Source organism: Hylobates moloch, unplaced genomic scaffold (assembly GCF_009828535.3).
Source record: "Hylobates moloch isolate HMO894 unplaced genomic scaffold, HMol_V3 SCAFFOLD_9, whole genome shotgun sequence".
Classification (NCBI taxonomy): Eukaryota; Metazoa; Chordata; class Mammalia; order Primates; family Hylobatidae; genus Hylobates; species Hylobates moloch.
Genome location: NW_026652284.1, coordinates 51,915,683 through 51,932,711, shown reverse-complemented (window position 1 = coordinate 51,932,711; position 17,029 = coordinate 51,915,683). Strand labels below are relative to the sequence as shown.

Below are 17,029 nucleotides of genomic sequence, written 5' to 3'. Positions count from 1 at the left end.
CTAGCTCACTCCAACATAGCGAAGGTGAGACAGAGCTGAAGCAGGTGCATGTCCTCCTGTATGCCTGCAGAGGCACTGGGACTCGGCTGGGATGGGTTGCATCTGGAGCTCCCTCTAGGTCTTAGGAGCTTCCCTAGGAAAGGTGGGAGGATGCACCCTGTGTGAACACAGCCTCTCCATGTTAAAACACATCTTTGACCTAAGGCCGTGAGACTGAAGCTCTGAAGACAGGTGGTTTGGATGTAACATGTTAATTTTGGGGAATGAGTAATCTAACTTGAGCACTTACTGTGTTGGAGGGAGTTTAACCCAGCCCTGCTTCTGCTGTTGCAGCTGTTGCAGCGCAGCATTTCCTCCCTGCTGAGGTTTGCCGCCGGTGAAGATGGGGTAAGTGCAGGGGGCCCAGCCCAGGGGGCCGCACACTCGGTAGCCTGCATGAGCAACTCATCCCCAGAGGAAGCCCCCACTCCCAAATGTGTTCTATTACAACCCATCCCACTAGGAAGTGGTGTAGATACTCGAGAGTGAAATGCAGATATGTCTGCCATTCAGTCTGATAGGTTCCTTTCCTCTGTGGAAATGAGGTTATTTTAGATCATTGTTGAGGTAGATGCAGGAATCTGTCCCCTGGCTTTTTTGTTTGTATGCTTTTTTGTTTTTAGACAAGAGTCTCATTCTTTGTCCAGGCTAGAGCACAGTGGCGTGATCTTGGCTCACTGCAACCTCCGCCTCCCAGGTTCAAGCGATTCTCCTGCCTCACCCTCCCGAGTAGCTGAGACTACAGGCATGAGCCACCACTCCCAGCTAATTTTTGTATTTTTAGTAGAGATGGGGTTTCACCATGCTGGCCAAGCTGGTCTCGAACTCTTGACCTCAGGTGATCCTCCCACCTTGGCCTCCCAAAGTGATGGGATTACAGGCATGAGCCGCTGCACCCAGCCTGCCCCCTTGGCTTTGATTACAGCAACACAGTCTTCAGGTTGGAGTCCTACTGCCAAGGTGTCATGTTAATAGGATGGAATTCCCCAAGATGCTTTTTTTTTTCTTTTTTTAAACACTGGGTATTCCAGACTCTGAATAACGGGTAATGTGACTGTCCTGCCCTAAGAGTTACTGTGGTGAATCTTAGTAAAGCGGGGTGGCTCCTCCAAGAAAAGCCACCTAAATATATAATTGATGGGCCAAAGAGTTTCTGCTGTGTGAAATTTGACCCTCATAAATGAGACATCTGTCCTGGAGATGCCACCTGTGTCTTGTGAAAGCCACTTAAAAGCACCACAAGTGGCTCATGGAATAGCCACAGAAGGGGACCAGCCACTCAGTGGCCCCTGGGCACAGCCCCAGTTCACAAGAGACATCTGGAACCAGAGTGGGCTCCACAACCAGGGAGCTGACTTGGGCCACCCTGGAAGGGAGTGTGGTGTCTGGGGAGGCCGATCATCCTGGAGCTCTGTGGTCAGTCAAATAAGGAGTCTTTGTCTAATGGGTCCCCATGGCCAGATTCTAGCCAGAATTTTTTTTTATTTTTTTTTTTAGGCAGTCTTACTCTGTCATCCAGGCTGGAGTGCAGTGACACAACCATAAGCTCACTACAGCCTCGAACTCCTGGGCTCAAACGATCCCCCTGCCTCAGCCTCCCAAGTATCCAACCCAAATTTGTGGTGACTTGACCTGTCCTATGGAGACTCCTCCCTGCCCCACTACCCCTGCCACCCTCTCACCCACTGCACCTCAGGAGGGGCCAGCAGCCCTGCAAGGCAGAGCAGCAGTTTGTCCTCTCTCATCTAAACCATGTCTGTCAGAGTTGGATTAAATTGGAACATGGATAAGTCTATGAGCGGGATCTTTGAGGATCACAAGTGAGAATACACTAGAATCACCTGCAAGCTCTAAAGAGTTTCTGCTCTTGGCTGGACATGGTGGCTCATGCCTGTAATCCCAGCACTTTGAGAGGCCGAGGCGGGGGGATCATCTGGGGTCAGGAGTTTGAGACCAGCCTGGCCAACATGGTGACACCCCATCTCTACTGAAAATACAAAAAAGCTGGGTGTGGTGGTGCGCATCTGTAACCCCAGCTACTCGGGAGGCTGAAGCAGGAGAATTAGTGGAACTAGGGAGGTAGAGGTTGCAGTGAGCTGAAGTTGCGCCATACTCCAGCCTGGGCAACAGAGCAAGACTCCGTCTCAGAAAAAAAAAAGAGTTTCTGCTCCCTCCTGGCACAACACCCACCAGCTTTAAAGCTCCTCAGTGGCCCTGAGCTCCAGCTCGGAACTGTCCCCTGAGCTGCTGCACACAGGGATTGATGCTGAGGCCGGGCTGTGGAGGCTCATCGGCAAGTGTTCCCCAGTGGTGCAAAAGGTGAGTCATCACTACGGGCCAGAAACTGAGCCTACCGCATTCTCACGGTTCCCCGTTCAACCTCCCAATGTCCCAGCAAGGTAGAGCCCATATTTCCCTGCTAGGGGGATGAGTGCAGTGCCCAAGGCAAAGACATCCCACAGAGGGAAGGTCATTGTTACCCCACAGAGTGACCACCTGCAGAGTTGGGAGCCAGCCCAAGGGGCATAATGGGGAACAGCATATGTGCTTTTCTGTCCTTAAGGAAGTTTAAGTGTATAACAGGCAACCGACCACACAGCAGTGCCTGTCAGCCAATTCCTTGTCTCCTTGTCTGAATCCTGGGGGGAGAGAGGAAGAAAGGAGGAGGCAGTGCCCAGAAAGGGGGGAACTGCCCACAGCTGACCGGGTAGAAGTTTGAGTAGGTGCTAAAGATGGCAGATCTGAGTTTTCAGGGAACACATCTTGATGGAGAATGTTGGGAGAAAGCATTAGAAACGCCCGTTTGAGAACGCATGACAAAACGAACCAAAACCCACAACCTCAACAGATTCAACCAACACTTGGGCATGGCACACAGCTTTCCAGCTGCTCCATGCTACTCAGAAGGGCGGGGCGGTGCTGTGGTAGTAGCTGCCTGCTTGGCATCCCTGGTCACCATCCAGGAAGCCGCCAGCAATGGACAGTGCTTGACACCCCTTCCGATCCCCACCCCTCTTTAGAGATCCAGAGACCAGGAACCCTGGCAGAAATCCTCCTTCCTTCACTTGATTTCCTTCTGGCTAAGGCACTTGTTCCTCCTACACATTTAACTTGTCAACCAGAATATTCCCATAGGTAAAAGCCCTGCTTATAAAGAGCTCAAAGGTGTGTGTACCTGAGTGCACGTGTGTGCACGTTTATGCAGTGTGTGTGCATCAGAGCACCTTTGCCCATGCCCATGTGCATGTGTCCACTTGACTATGCTGTGTATGCACATATGCTTGACACATGCATACATGTGTGTACGTGTCTGCATGTGTGTATGTGTATGCATTGGATGAGGGCCAGAGGGTCGCAGCAGCCTTAGTATCACCTTTTTGGGTGCTCTGGTTTCAGGGCCAATACCAGTGGACTGTGGGGTAAGTTCCAAGCCTGGAAGTAGACAACTTAGGAGGCTCTTTACCCCATGCCCAGCTCTACTCACAGTGGCTGATCAGGTCTTTACTGCGGATCTGGAAAGAAGCTGATAGAAGATGGGTGCCAGAGTGGCCTGGGTAGAGATGTTAGCTGAGAGATACCCAGTATGGATTCTGTCAGTTTTCTGGATGAGCATGCACATTCACCAAAATTCAGAGAATCAAACTGGGGCTTTCCACAAGAACTGTAACTCCATTCCCTGGGGCAAATGCACTGTTTCGGTTAAGATACTTGAGTGTTAAGTTTTATGCCTTTACTGTAATGTGGTCAAGCTGCAGATGTGAAACAGTAGGATTGTCTGTAGTTGTGCATCTCATTTCTCAATAGTAACATTATTGTGACATGGAACTTGAAGTTTGTTTCCTTAGCTTTCAGAAAAGGAAAAGTTAAAGGAACATATATAGTGATTTTTTTAAAAGAGCACATTTTACACATAGGCAGACACACATTCATATGAATAGTGCTTGGGAGTTTGCTAATATGGTTGTTTAAACCTCTCCATGTTAATTTCTCCCACACATAAAAGATTTATTACTTGGGCACAGTGGCTGACGCCTGTAATCCCAGCACTTTGGGAGGCCCAGTCGGGCAGATCACCTGAGGTCAGGAGTTCAAGACCAGCCTGCCCAACACGGTGAAAACCCATCTGTATTAAAAATAAAAAAATTAGCCAGGCATGGTGGTGCACACCTATAATCCCAACTACTTGGAAGGCTGAGGCAGGAGAACTGCTTGAACCCAGGAGGCAGAGGTTGCAGTGAGTCGAGCTCACTCCATTCCAGCCTGGGTGACAGAGCAAGACTCAGTCTCAAAAAAAGTAATAAAAAATTTTAAACTCCATTTACAGATAATATAGCCAAACCTAACATTTTACAAATAAATGATTTTTTGCTGGCTTTTTCTAAGTCAGAATTGCGTACTTTTACTCCAGAAGACCACAGGGTCATCTGTTTCACACTTGCACAAACATGCAAGACTAACTGAAACTATAAGGCACCAGAAGGGTGTCCAGCATGCCGCCTCCACCCTCCCTCCCTGTGCAGTGACCCCGCTTCTGCTTCTGTACCCCCGGTGTCCCCTCCAGTCCAGCAGCCTGGAGACTGTCCTGCTCACTGCCATCTCTTCAGTGACAGGCCCACATGGGCTCGTAATAAACCCCTATGCGTGAGCGAGTGAGCAGCTGCACTTGCCGTCCATGCCACCTCAGAGCCCTCGGGAAGGCCTCAGCTTCCATTACCAAGTTCTGTGTCTCCGCCTGTCTTGACCAGTAACACCCACTGCCCCCATCACTACATTAAACCATCCTGTTGACTTTATTCTCTTTCACCAAGGAAGCCAAAACTCTTGACAAAGCACACTGAATAGGCACCATGCCTGTCTTACAAATGGGAAAATGAAAGTCCCCCCACGAGTTGGCGTCAGTAGCGTTCACATCCCAGACTGATCCTGACATTTATTTTTACAAAACAAACCATCTCAAAACTTGGTGGCATCAATATTCATTCTGTACACAGAACTCTCGTTTGGACAGGGCTTCATCCGGACAGCTCCACTGGGCATTAGTGGGTGCCCCCAAGGCCGGTGGGAGTCACAGAAGGCTCCTACGTCCAGGCCACAGCTCTGGCCGGACCCCCCTCACAGCATGTGTGTGGATCCCACGGGCCAGCTGGAAGCTGGGCAACTTTCCTAACCAGGCGTGCAACATCACTTGGTGTCCCTTCCACCGCACTCTGTTCATGAGAAGCCAGACACTGAGGCCAGCTCAAACTCAGGGAAAGGCAGTGAGACTCACACCTTTGAAGGGAAGGGCACCAAGGAGCCACACTCTACCTGCTTTGGCCACGTTGTCTGGCTTCTCCAGCCTCAGTCTCTTTGGCCATGACACTATAACGATGGGAGGAGTGAGTTAATAGACACCAAACAGAACTGCTGTAGCAACTGCCAAATGCCTTGCACAGAGGAGGGGTGTGGGGTACCCATGATATTACTCTGCAAGTGGCATTGCCTTCTAGGGCTTTAATCTCCCAGACGGCCAGAGATGGAATATCTCAGTGCTTTTGAGCCTTTATTTTAGCCCTACCCGCAATGGCATTCTGCAGCTTGATCTATAATGGGGTGCACCCCACCCTCTCAGCCTGGTCAGGGATGGGGGCCAAGGACTCCCTGTACCTGTTTCATCTGGAGACGGAACTCACCTGGGACTAACCAAAAAGAATTAGAAGAAAAAGCGAAGTCTTATTACAAAAACATGGAGGATTTTAGCCCAGTGTAACTCTAGAAGAAATGGGATCCTATTAAGGAAGGAAGTTTGGGGCAAAGCACCAGGAAATCCCTCGACTGGAGGTGTTGCTAGATTGAGGAAGTGTCCTAAAGGAAGTGGGAGACAGCTGTGGGCACTGTGTGCCCAGCCCCGGCGTTCCCAGCAGAGTCTGTGTGCATGTCCCAAGTAAAAACAGAATTCAGTTACCAGAATGGGGTAGTTCCTTCACTTGCTAAAATAAATGGATATATATATACACACACATATGTATTATGTATGTAGTGGCTCTTCATTTGTTTCTCCTTCTTACCACTGTTCTCAGCCGTTTGAGGAGTGGAAGATCGTGGACTGGGGAAAGGGCCTTCCACTCTGGCTCTCTGGTTTTCCGTGTTGTTGGGAACAGTACGTCCCAGGCTGTTTGCTTTAACCAGCGTGCCTTTTATCACTGCAGAGCTACGAAGTGAAGAGTGTCCTCGGAAAGGAAGTGGGGTTGTTAAATTGTTTTGTCCAGTCCGTAACCGCCCACCCGACCAGCTGCATTGGATTGGAGGAAATCGAGCTTCTGAGTGCAGGAGGGGCCTCTGCAGAACACTAGCGGTTGCCACAGGATCTGTGAACTTTGCAATGTGGCTGCAAGAGTGGTGGTGGTGGTGGTGGTGATTTGGGGTAGTTATTTGTTAACTATGGACACAGTGAACGTAGTTTACGATCTTGAAACTTAGATTTTTCTGGGGAAATGTTAAGATATAGTTTGTGAACTGTAAATCAAAATACCTTTTTCTACAGTTTTATCTTTTATTTTCTGCAAATTTAGGAACATATTTACTCTTGTTTTCACATTGAATCTTAAGCTTAAGCTCTTCATTTGGTATTTAGGCAATATATGAGAAAAAAAAATTTTGTTCCGTTTGTAATTTTAACAAGTTGAACATTTTACCGTGATTGAACATGTTTTTCTTACAGTATTTGTTTTAACATTCCCCCAAAGAATACCCTGCAAAGTGTAAACCTTTGTCCCATACTGTGATATTACTGTTCTGCTACAAGAAATGTCAAACCCTTAGGTTTGCAGTTCACTACTTTTGGGAAAATGTTCTAGGGAACTGTATCACAGGTGAAACTGTTAATAAAGTGTAGCTCTCTGAACTGGTGTGATCGTGGCTCTGCTGAATGGTGGTGGGGATAGCTGGCTCCACCACACACCTGCTTTAATTAGGCTGGGTAATGTGCACGGAGAGCAAAGATCACCGACTAAGGAGCAGTCGGTTATTTGCTTTGCTGGCAGAGATTTAAACCAAGAATTAATTATCTTTGGATACTATGAAGATTTTGTTCCCTTCCTTATAGCAATACAATCATGACAAGCCATGGTTAACTACATAAGATAGATACACGTAGCAGCCCATGACGAAGAAATGGTGCCCTAATACCAAGTGTTCTTGGGTTAAAGGCAGGCGGCTTTTTAATTAAATCCTTAAACATTGCAATTACTGGCAAAGACAGCTGGTCTTAAGCAGTTTTGTGACTGCCCTTTTCATCCACTACATGACTATTCTGGCCTTTCTGGAGCACTTTTGAAAATCTACTTGACTGTCCACAAGACTGAGGAAAGTGAAAGCAAAGTCCCGGGAAAGCGGGAGATGATTCAGCCCAGGGTTCTGCCCCTCGCCCCTCCAGCAGCCTCTACAGTTAGGGAGCTCTTGGACTGTTCTCAGCAGGGGCCCCCAGTCAACCCTTCCCCAGGTCTGCGTTCTTCGGGAGAACACCTGCTGGAAAGCTGCTGGCTTACCTGAGCTCAGCCGTGCTCCACCTAGCTTAGGCAAGTTGGAACCTTTAGTGCGTTTCAAAAGCGACACAGACCCTCTCTCCTGAGCAGCTCGGGCCTCCACCCCATCCCCCCGCCCACACACACACACACACCTGGCGCCCGGGCTCCCTGGTGCTTGCTGGCTGCGGGTCCGGAACGCACCCTTCCCGAGCCGGGTCCTGCGCCACCGGCGGGCAGGCGGGAGTCACTGCGAATATAGGAAGCAGGGGCGATTTCAAATGATGCTTTATTCTTACGAATACTGTAAAAATTAATATAAAAAAGTGAGCATGCTCAGTCTTTTATCTACAATACAAAGGGTCTGAAAAGTCTTGTTTTGTTTTTTCTTTTTACAAATGTACCTTAGCTGCATCAACAGGAGTAAGATGTAGAAAAAGCTACCATTACAAAAATAATTTAAGGGAAAATAAACACGTTTAGCTTCTCTCGCAGTTCAGTGGTGGTACGTCCAGGCTGTAGCTTCTTTGCGCTCCTATGTCCCAAGAAACTGCAGCGGGCACCCGGCGGCTCTGGCTGCGCCGGGGCAGGGCGCGCTCCGCTCTGGGCCGTCGGGTCTGAGGTATGGGTCGTTGGTGAGTCTCTCCCGCCCCGGCCGCGCGTTACCGGCAGTCTGCTGTCCCGGCGGCCGGCAGGAAGGGCGGGCTGGGCAGCTGCTTGAAGAACTGCCGGAGGCCGGCCAGGTCCCGCGTGAGCTGCTCCACGCGTTGGTGCAACTTCTCGTTCTCGGCCGACAGCTCCACCAGCTTCTGCTGCATCTCCTGGTTGCGCCGCTTGGCCTTGTCGCGGCTCTTGCGCACGGCGATGTTGTTGCGCTCGCGCCGCTGCCGGTACTCGGGGCTGCCGCGGTCCGGGCCCCTCTTGCTGGCACTCTTCTCCCTGGCGGGGCCGGGCGCGGGGGTCGGCCCGGGGCTGCTGCGCGGCGGCTCCGGCGACGTGGGCGGGGTGGGTTGCCCTGCGGCCACCAGGCTCACCACGGTCTGTGCGCACGCGGCCACCTGCGCGGGCAACAGCGAACCGTGCGCGTCGCCGTCGCCCCAGTCGGGCTCGCGCTTGAGCGGGCGCGGAGCAGCAGGGCCCGGGCCCAAGGGGCGCGCGGGGCCGCCGGGAAGAAGCTCCAGGGGACCCGCGCCACCCGCCTTGTGATTGCTGTTGAAGAGGTCCGCGAAGAGCTCGTCGTGGCACAGCTCCAGGGTGGGCACGGCGGCCATGGAGTCGATGTAGGCGCTGAAGTCGATGGCGCTCTCGTCGTCGTACATGGCGGGGGCGGCGGCGCCTGGCTCGCCTAGGGCTCCCGGCTCGGCCCCGCGGCCCGGCTTGCCCGATCGGCCTGGTTCGTAGAAGGGCGCAGGCTCCGCAGGCCAGGGCGCGCCGCGCGCCGGGCCGTCCAGGCTGAAGAGCGCGGCGCTCATGGCAGCGTCGGGCCGGGCTCTGCGTCCAAGCGCGGCTGTCACCTCGCTGGGCCCAGCCCCGCCGCCTTTTCTAGCCCCGGCTGACGTGCACGCCCCGCCCCGGCTCCGGCACCGCGGGGGCGCCCCGGGGCCGCGGGGGAAGGGGCGGGGGCGCCCTGGGAGCCCCCCGGAGCCGCCCCGAGCCTTCCCGGGGCGCGCCCTCTCGCTGCTCCTCCTCGGGGCCCCCTCCCCAGCCCTGGGGACCCCCAGCCCGCGTTGCAGGAGGGTGCCCGCGCTGCTGCTCCCTCCCCGGCCCGGGCCGGCCCGCGCTGCGCTGCTGGGAATGACACTCCCTCTGCCCGCACTCCAGGGCCTTCTCTTCTTCCTGTTTGTGGGCTTGGAACCTCCTCGCTCCTCGGGGCTGGGAGTGAAATCAAAACCAGGACTTGGCCGCAGCGCGCGCGTCCCAGGCCGGCTCCTGTCGCCGGAGGGCAGGGGGTGGAGACCCGTGGGAGAGGACCCGCGCGTCCAAGGACGCCCCCCGACCGTGGGCACGCGCGTGAGAGCCTTGCCCCGCGCCTCCACCGGGGGACCAGATGCGGGAAGAGGCGCGGGGGACGGGACGTGGGGACAGCCACAGCCTCGTCCTGAGGTCCCCAGGCGGCGGCCTGGCAGGCGGGGAGGGCTGCCCGCACCGCACTCGGGCGCCTCAGGGAATCCGGCCCGGTTCTCGCTGCTCTCCTCGGAGGTCCCGGGTCCGGCCGGCCCTGGGGGTCGAGGCCCAGAGACGCGGCTGCTGCATCCTGGCCGAAAGGCCGACGGGACGCCGTCGCCAAAAGCAGAGCAGATGGGGGAGACGCGGTCACGACATCGCGTCCTCCGCCGGCCCCTCGAGGTGCGGGCTCTCCGGCCGGATGCTACTCCCCTACCCAGCAGACCCGGGCGTCCCCCGCCAGCTCCGGCGCCCGCGTTTCTTCCAGGTCTACGGAAGCAGTGCCATCGTGTGGCGGCATCTTGCGTTAGAACTGTTTTTAGTTCCAGGCTCTTTCCCTGTTAAATATTCCAAAAAAGTGCCTTGAACCTAAAGTAGCTGGGTCCTTTTTGGGAGACAGGTAAGATCCACCAGTAGCTATAGCAGGGTGCAGATGGGCCTCGACTCACGATGGGGTTACATCCCGGTAGACCCATCGCACACTGAAAATGTCAAGTAAGGATGGGCTTTGTCGTGTGTCCTGCAATTTAAGGCAGGCATTTCTGGTCAGACCCATTTATTATTTTAAATTAAAAATATGGCCGGGCGCGGTGGCTCACGCTTGTAATCCCAGCACTTTGGGAGGCCGAGGCGGGTGGATCAGGAGATCGAGACCACGGTGAAACCCCGTCTCTACTAAAAATACAAAAAAATTTAGCCGGGCGTGGTGGCGGGCGCCTGTAGTCCCGGCTACTCGGAGAGGCTGAGGCAGGAGAATAGCGTGAACCCGGGAGGCAGAGCTTGCAGTGAGCGGAGATCGCGCCACTGCACTCCAGCCTGGGTGACAGAGCGAGACTGCGTCTTAAAAAAAATAATAAAATAAAAATAAATAAATAAATATAAATTTAAAATATGGTTTCTTTCAGCCGAGCACAGTGGCTCATGCCGGTAATCTCAGCACTTTGGGAGGCTGAGGTGGGCGGATCACTTGAGGTCAGGAGTTTGAAACCAGCCTGGCCAACATGGTGAAACCCCATTTCTACTAAAAATACAAAAATTAGCCAAGCGTAGTGGCGTGCGCCTGTAATCCCAGCTACTCGGGAGGCTGAGGCAGGAGAATCGCTTGAACCCGGGAGGCGGAGGTTGCAGTGAGCCGAGATCATTCCATTGCACTCCAGCCTGGGCGACAGAGCGAGACTCCGTCTCAAAAAAAAAAAAAAATTGAGATGGGATCTCACAATGTTGTCCGGGCTGGTTTCAAACTCCTGGGCTTAAGAGAGAGATTCGCCAGCCTCAGCCTCCCAAAGTGCCAGGATTACAGGCGTGAGCCACCATGCCAGGCCCAAATCCATTAAATCACTATCCCTAGTCACACCTACTCCATGTCGAGTCTCTTCCTGCGTAGGCCTCTCACCAGATCTGCGTCGGAACACCAAGCTCTACTAACTGCTGTGCAGTTTCTGCAGTCAGTTCCAGAGGTCATTTCTAACCTTGCACTATGGGATATTTAATAGGTTTCCTAAAGAACAAACATATTTCTTTAGAGTTACTCAGAGGGTGCACAATGATGATGTCACACAATTACCTATTAAGACTCAAATCCAGCAGTGCCTAGAGTGTGGACTTACACACATCCAGCAAAAGTTGTTATAGCACAAATTTTTTTGTTCTCATATATTTAAGAAGCCATAGAAACACTATTAAAGCCCTTCCTAATCACTTACTTAGGGAATGCAAAATAAATATTTATAAGGGATAACCATACCCTCCTAAAAACAACTCAGAGACTATTTTCAGTGAGATGATTTACTGATTCCGATAGTCAATATAGTTACATTTTATTTTTATTTTTATCTTTATTTTTGAGACGGAGTCTTGTTCTGTCGCCAGGCTTTAGTACAGTGGCGCGATCTCAGCTCACTGCAACGTCTGCCTCCCGGGTTCAAGGGATTCTCCTGCCTCAGCCTCCCAAGAAGCTGGGATTACAGGCCCTGACACCACACCCGGCTAATTTTTTGTATTTTAAGTAGAGACAGGTTTCACCGTGTTAGCCAGGATGGTTTCGATCTTCTGTCCTCGTGATCTACCCGCCTCCGCCTCCCAAAGCTACATTTATTAACACTAAGTTGAGTTTACATGACAGTGATGCGTATTGAGGTGCTTTTACAGGAAGCGGTTAGAAAGCTCTTGCCTAGGCCTGGTGCAGTAGCTCACGCCTGTAATCCCAGCACTTTGAGAGGCCGAGGTGGGCGGATCACCTGAGGTCAAGAGTTCAAGACCAGCCTGGCCAACATGGTGAAATCCTGTCTCTACAAAAATACAAAAATTAGCCGGGCATGATGGCAGGTGCCTGTAACCCCAGCTAACTTGGGAGGCTGAGGCAAGAGAATCGCTTGAACCCTGGAGAATCAACCAGTGCCCTCACCCTAGGCCAGATGAAATCTGAAAAAAAAAAAAAAAAAAAAGGTGGGGGTGGTCATCCTGTAATCCCAGTTTGGAGGCCAGGGCAGTCAGAAAGTCAGAATCGACCATCCTGGTAACAGGTGAACCTACTCTATAAAACCACAAAAAATTAGCCGGGTCCCAGCACTTTGGGAGGCCGAGGCGGGAGAATGGCGTGAACCCGGGAGGCGGAGCTTGCAGTGAGCCGAGATCGCGCCACCGCACTCCAGCCTGGGTGACAGAGCCAGACTCCGTCTCCAAAAAAAAAAAAAAAAAGAAAAGAAAAGAAAAAAAAGAAAGAAATTCAGGAGGTTGAAAACGGTTAAAATGTGTTTGAGTTAATTTAAGCTGTTGGGGTCCAAAAGCCAGTCTGGCTTCCCCTCATTCGTAGGATGAAGTTGACCATAATCCAGCTCTCTCTCATGCTAGGGATCATATTTGGATACTTCAGATGGCAGAAGAGCAGTTCTGCTCCAAATTACAGTCTGAAAAAATAAAACATTTTTGAGGAGTGCTCTCTAAACGTAAATATGAAATGAAGTTTCAAGAGGTGGGAAACTTTTTAGTGCTTTCTTCAGATTGTTATTCTCAGCTATCAGATTAGATGGTTTTGTTTACCTTCTGCCTTCAGGGTATTTTAACTTTATGGCTTATTTTCCTGAGTTTTGTGTCACAATAGCGATTTTTTTTTTTTTTTTTTTTTTTTTTTTTTAAGATAGAATCTCGCTCTGTTGGCCAGGCAGGAGTACAGTGGCACAATCTTGGCTCACTGCAACCTCCGTGTCCCAGGCTCAAGCAATTCTCCTGCCTCAGCCTCCCGAGTAGCTGGGATTACAGGCGTGTGCCACCACACCCAGCTAATTTTTGTATTTTTAGTAGAGACGAGGTTTCACCATGTTGGCCAGGCTGGTCTCCAACTGCTGATCTCAGGTAATATCTGCCTGCCTTGGCCTCCCAAAGTGCTGGGATTACATGTGTGAGCCACCACACCCGGCCATGAAATTTTTATATGTTACATGTTTATATCCAAAAATAAATATTGACTTTTTTAGGATGAACCTTATTCCCAATATGTGAGTTTGGAAAAGGAAAGATAGATAGAGTCAAAGGAACAAAACCAGTGGTTGCTGGGGTCACGCACCCCTCATGCTGTTAAAGCTTGTGCATGTCATTGAAACCTGCTGTGATTGGTAACAATTTCTATGTGCACTTCAGCTTCTAGAATCTAAGAGGCTGAGTCCCCAGATTGTAAAGTAGCCAAAACTGACAACAAGAATTGGATTCTGTGGGTTGGGTGTCCCACCTGCCAAATACCTGCTCACATTCTCCACAACAGAAAAGGAAAAGCAATTTGTCTTCCCAGCCTACATTTTTATCAAGTGGATTCATCCCTCCCTGGCCCACACCTGGTAGACCCTCTGCCAGCCTCCTTGCACCCCAGGTCCCCAGCTGCCTCCTTGGTGACAGTGATGCTGCAGCTGCACCTGCTCCCCGAGGAAGGGCGCAGCAGGTCTGGACTCACAGCTTGCTCTCCCTTTCCAATCCATTCTCCAGATGGCCACCCAAGAGAGCCCGTCACGTCACTGTGTTCCTTAGAATCTGCTGAAGTTTTCTTGGCCTAGAGAATGGAGTTTCAATTCTCAAGTAGGAGCCCTCCACTGCCCACTTCAAGAAGTCGATTTCCTCTCACAACAACTGGCACCTGACTCAACTCCAAATACCCAGGACCTGCCTGGTTTCCTGTGTGTGAAGCTGATGGTTCCACCGAGAGCTCTTTCTCCTCTGCACTACTCTGCTGGCAAGAGCCTTCGATCTGTTACAGACTGGCTTAAAGTGGTGCCTGCGTCGATGGTGCTTTCTGTGACTTAATCACTTCCTCATCTGACTTCTCAGGAAAAATACATCCCACATCTTGTCAATTACTAAGTGCACTTTTTTTTATATTTTATTGAAATTGGGATGCATGTGATAATCACTGTTGTCCAGAGTGTCAGTTAGGATGTTTGTCTTTGTCCACATATCGGTGCCAGTGGCTGGGAGTGAATCTTGAGGATGATGGTGGAGAGCACTTTCTAAAGAAATGCTACATAGCTCGCTGTCTTGATGGAATGGAGAGCAGTGGTGTGTAAAAACTTGCAGGGCAATGACTCTGAAATGAAAAGTGATTCAGAGGAGACAGTGAGTGAACATGAAAACATTTGGGAATATCTTAAGCAATTTACTTATATTGTCCATTTTACATGTACCTAAGAGTGATATATTATCAAAATTAATGTCTAAAAGAAACGAAGTTCTTTCTATGAGTACAAAATCAAAATTTTAAGAAATATGAGAGAAGCAACATCACCAAAAATGGCAGAGTAAAGAATTCCAGTGCTCCATCACTCCACAAATATAACTGGCAAAAGCTGTCCTAATCAACTTTTACAGAACTCTGAAATCTAGCCACAAACTTACAGCAACCGGGGAAAGTATAATGAAGAAAGAAGCTGCTGCAATGCACTAAGAAAGCACTTTGGTGTTTTAAACTGCCTGCTTGCCATCCCTCCTTCTCCAGATTGTTGGTGGCCATGAAGATGGCAGCATGAACTCCCGATGCAGGCTGCTAGTGCCAGAGTGAACAACACAGACTGTGTTCTCAAAGACACAGGGGAGTGTGCTTGGACCTGGCTGGCAGCTCCCTGATGGACTAGAGCAAGGGTAGCGTTTGCATTTGGGCATTTGCCAAGAGTAGCAAGGGCAAACGTACTGGCTGTAGGAGCCTGAGACAAGCAATAGAAAGACCAAGAAGTCTAGGAAGAGCTTGAGGAAGAACGTAAGTGGGGAATAAGGGCCATTAAAAGCTCTTGCGTGTACCAGGGAATCACGTGCATGCCCAGCATGGGCGGAGTGCTCAGCAAAGGCCTGAGAAGACCTCAAGCCTCCACTTCTGGCTGACCTTCAAGATGTGCACATTCAAGAAGAGAAAGCTAAGACAGAATTATAAACAACCTGGCTAAGTGTTAAAGGAGTATGCCAACACAGAGCCAATCTCTAAAGACTGGAAGAGTTTCTGTAGGTACTTTTTTTTTTTCTCTTTTTCTTTCTTTTATGGGTTGGGGGCTTTGGGCATTTAAAGTTACTCTGTTAAAAATACTAGCTGACCACTAAGCTAATGGAACACAGACTTCAGTGGCCTCACACAACAACAATACAGATGTTACAAACGTAGTTTTGAAAAGTCAGTAACAAATAACAACAGCCCACAACAAATAGCAACAACAAACCCTTGGCAGGGGTGGAGAGTGGGGGCGGAATCTACTTTGCAGAGTTGCCACAGTGTAATTATCAAAATGCTGAGTTTTTGACAAACATTTATGAAGCATGCAAAGAAACAAGAAAGTATAAACCATTCACAAGCATACTCTGAAGAAATTAATAGAAACTATCCCTGAGGAAGCCAGACATTGGACTTAGTGGACAAAACCTAAATCACATGTCTTTAAAATGCTCAGAGTTAGGGTAAACCATGTACAAAGGACTAAAGGAAGCCAGGAGCATGAAGTACCACCAAATAGAGAATATCAGTAAAGAGAGAGAAATTACCCAAAAGAACCAATTAGAAATTCTGGAGCTGAAATGAAATGAAAAACCACTAGGAGTTTACAACAACAGGTTTAAACAGGCACCAGAAATAATCAGGCTGGATGCAGTGGCCCACACCTGTAATCCCAGCACTTTGGGAGGCCGAGGCAGGCAGATCATTTGAGGTCAGGAGTTTGAGACCAGCCTGACCAACATGGTGAAACCCTGTCTCTACTAAAAATCCAAAGAAAATTAGCTGGGGATGGTGGCGCATGCCTATAATGTCAGCTACTTGGGGGGCCAAGGCAGGAGAGTCTCTTGAACCTGGGAGGCAGAGGTTGCAGTGAGCCAAGGTCGTGCCACTGCACTCCAGCCTGGGCAACAGAGCAAGACTCCATCAAAAGAAAGAAAGAAAGAGAGAAAGAGAGAGAGGGAGGGAGGAAGGGAAAGAAAAGGAAAAGAAAGAAAAGAAAGAAGGAAGGAAGAAAGGAAAGAAAAAAAGAGAAAGAGAGGGAGGGAAAGGAAGGAAAGGAAAGAAAAAGAAAGAAAGAGAATCAGCAAACTTGAATGTAGGACAATTGAAATTATGCAGCCAGGGAAGCACAAAAAAGAATGAAGAAAAGTGAACCAAGCCTAAGGGACCTGTGGGATATCATCAAGCAGATCAACATATACATAATGAGAGTCCCAGAAAGAGGAGACAAAGAGAAAGTAGCAGAAAGACTATCTAAATAAATAATAAGCCGGGCACAGTGGATCATGCCTGTAATCCCAGCACTTTGGGAGGCCAAGGTGGGTGGATCACCTGAGGTCAGGAGTTCAAGACCATCTCTACTAAAAATACAAAAATTAGCCAGGCATGGTGGTGGGCATCTGTAATCCCAGCTACTCGGGAGGCTGAAGCAAGAGAATCTCTTGAACCTGGGAGGCGAAGGTTGCAGTGAGCTGAGATTGTGCCACTGCACTCCAGCCTGGGGGACAGTGAGATTCCATCTCAAAAAAAAAAAAGAAAGAATAGCCAAAATGTCCCATATTTTGTGAGATACATGAATCTACGCATCCAAGAAGCTCAGCAACACCAAGTAGAACAAACTCAAAGAGATCCATACTAAGAAAAACTATAGTCAAATTATTGAACACCAAACAAAAAGAGACAATCTGGAAAGCTGCAAGAGCAAAGTGATTCATCACATACAAGAGATCCTGAATAAAATTAATAATCAGTTTTTCATCAAAACCATGGTGGTCAGGAGACAGTGGGATAAAAGTAAAAAAGTCAACCAGGAATACTATGTCCAGCAAAAATTGAGACATTAAGACATTTCCAGCTAAACAAAAAC

General features: G+C 49.9%; 2 protein-coding genes across 10 annotated transcripts in view; one reads left to right on the top strand and one right to left on the bottom strand.

Annotated features, from left to right (window-relative positions):
* Nucleotides 1–6,931, top strand: part of SPIDR (scaffold protein involved in DNA repair) — a 527,842-nt gene extending 520,911 nt beyond the window's left edge. For 2 of the 9 annotated variants that reach the window (XM_032759835.2, XM_032759834.2), the window contains 2 exons: nt 334–387; nt 6,228–6,927. In XM_032759835.2, the coding sequence (XP_032615726.1) occupies nt 334–387; nt 6,228–6,371 (198 nt within the window). In that variant the 3' untranslated portion in view covers nt 6,372–6,927. Of the gene's footprint in view, nt 1–333; nt 388–6,227 lie in introns of all 9 variants that reach the window. The other 7 variants (XM_058443690.1, XM_058443691.1, XM_032759824.2 and 4 more) reach the window with 6 other exon arrangements.
* An 880-nt stretch (nt 6,932–7,811) lies between these two features.
* On the bottom strand, nt 7,812–9,732 carry CEBPD (CCAAT enhancer binding protein delta). Its single transcript, XM_032759839.2, has one exon. It carries the CDS (start codon nt 9,011–9,013, stop codon nt 8,204–8,206), a length of 810 nt encoding a protein of 269 aa, XP_032615730.1. The 5' UTR covers nt 9,014–9,732; the 3' UTR covers nt 7,812–8,203.
* Nucleotides 9,733–17,029: the final 7,297 nt, after the last annotated feature.

What these genes read in the sequence shown, in the direction of transcription:
- CEBPD (XM_032759839.2), bottom strand. Translation starts at nt 9,013, where the DNA reads ATGAGCGCCGCGCTCTTCAGCCTGGACGGCCCGGCGCGCGGCGCGCCC.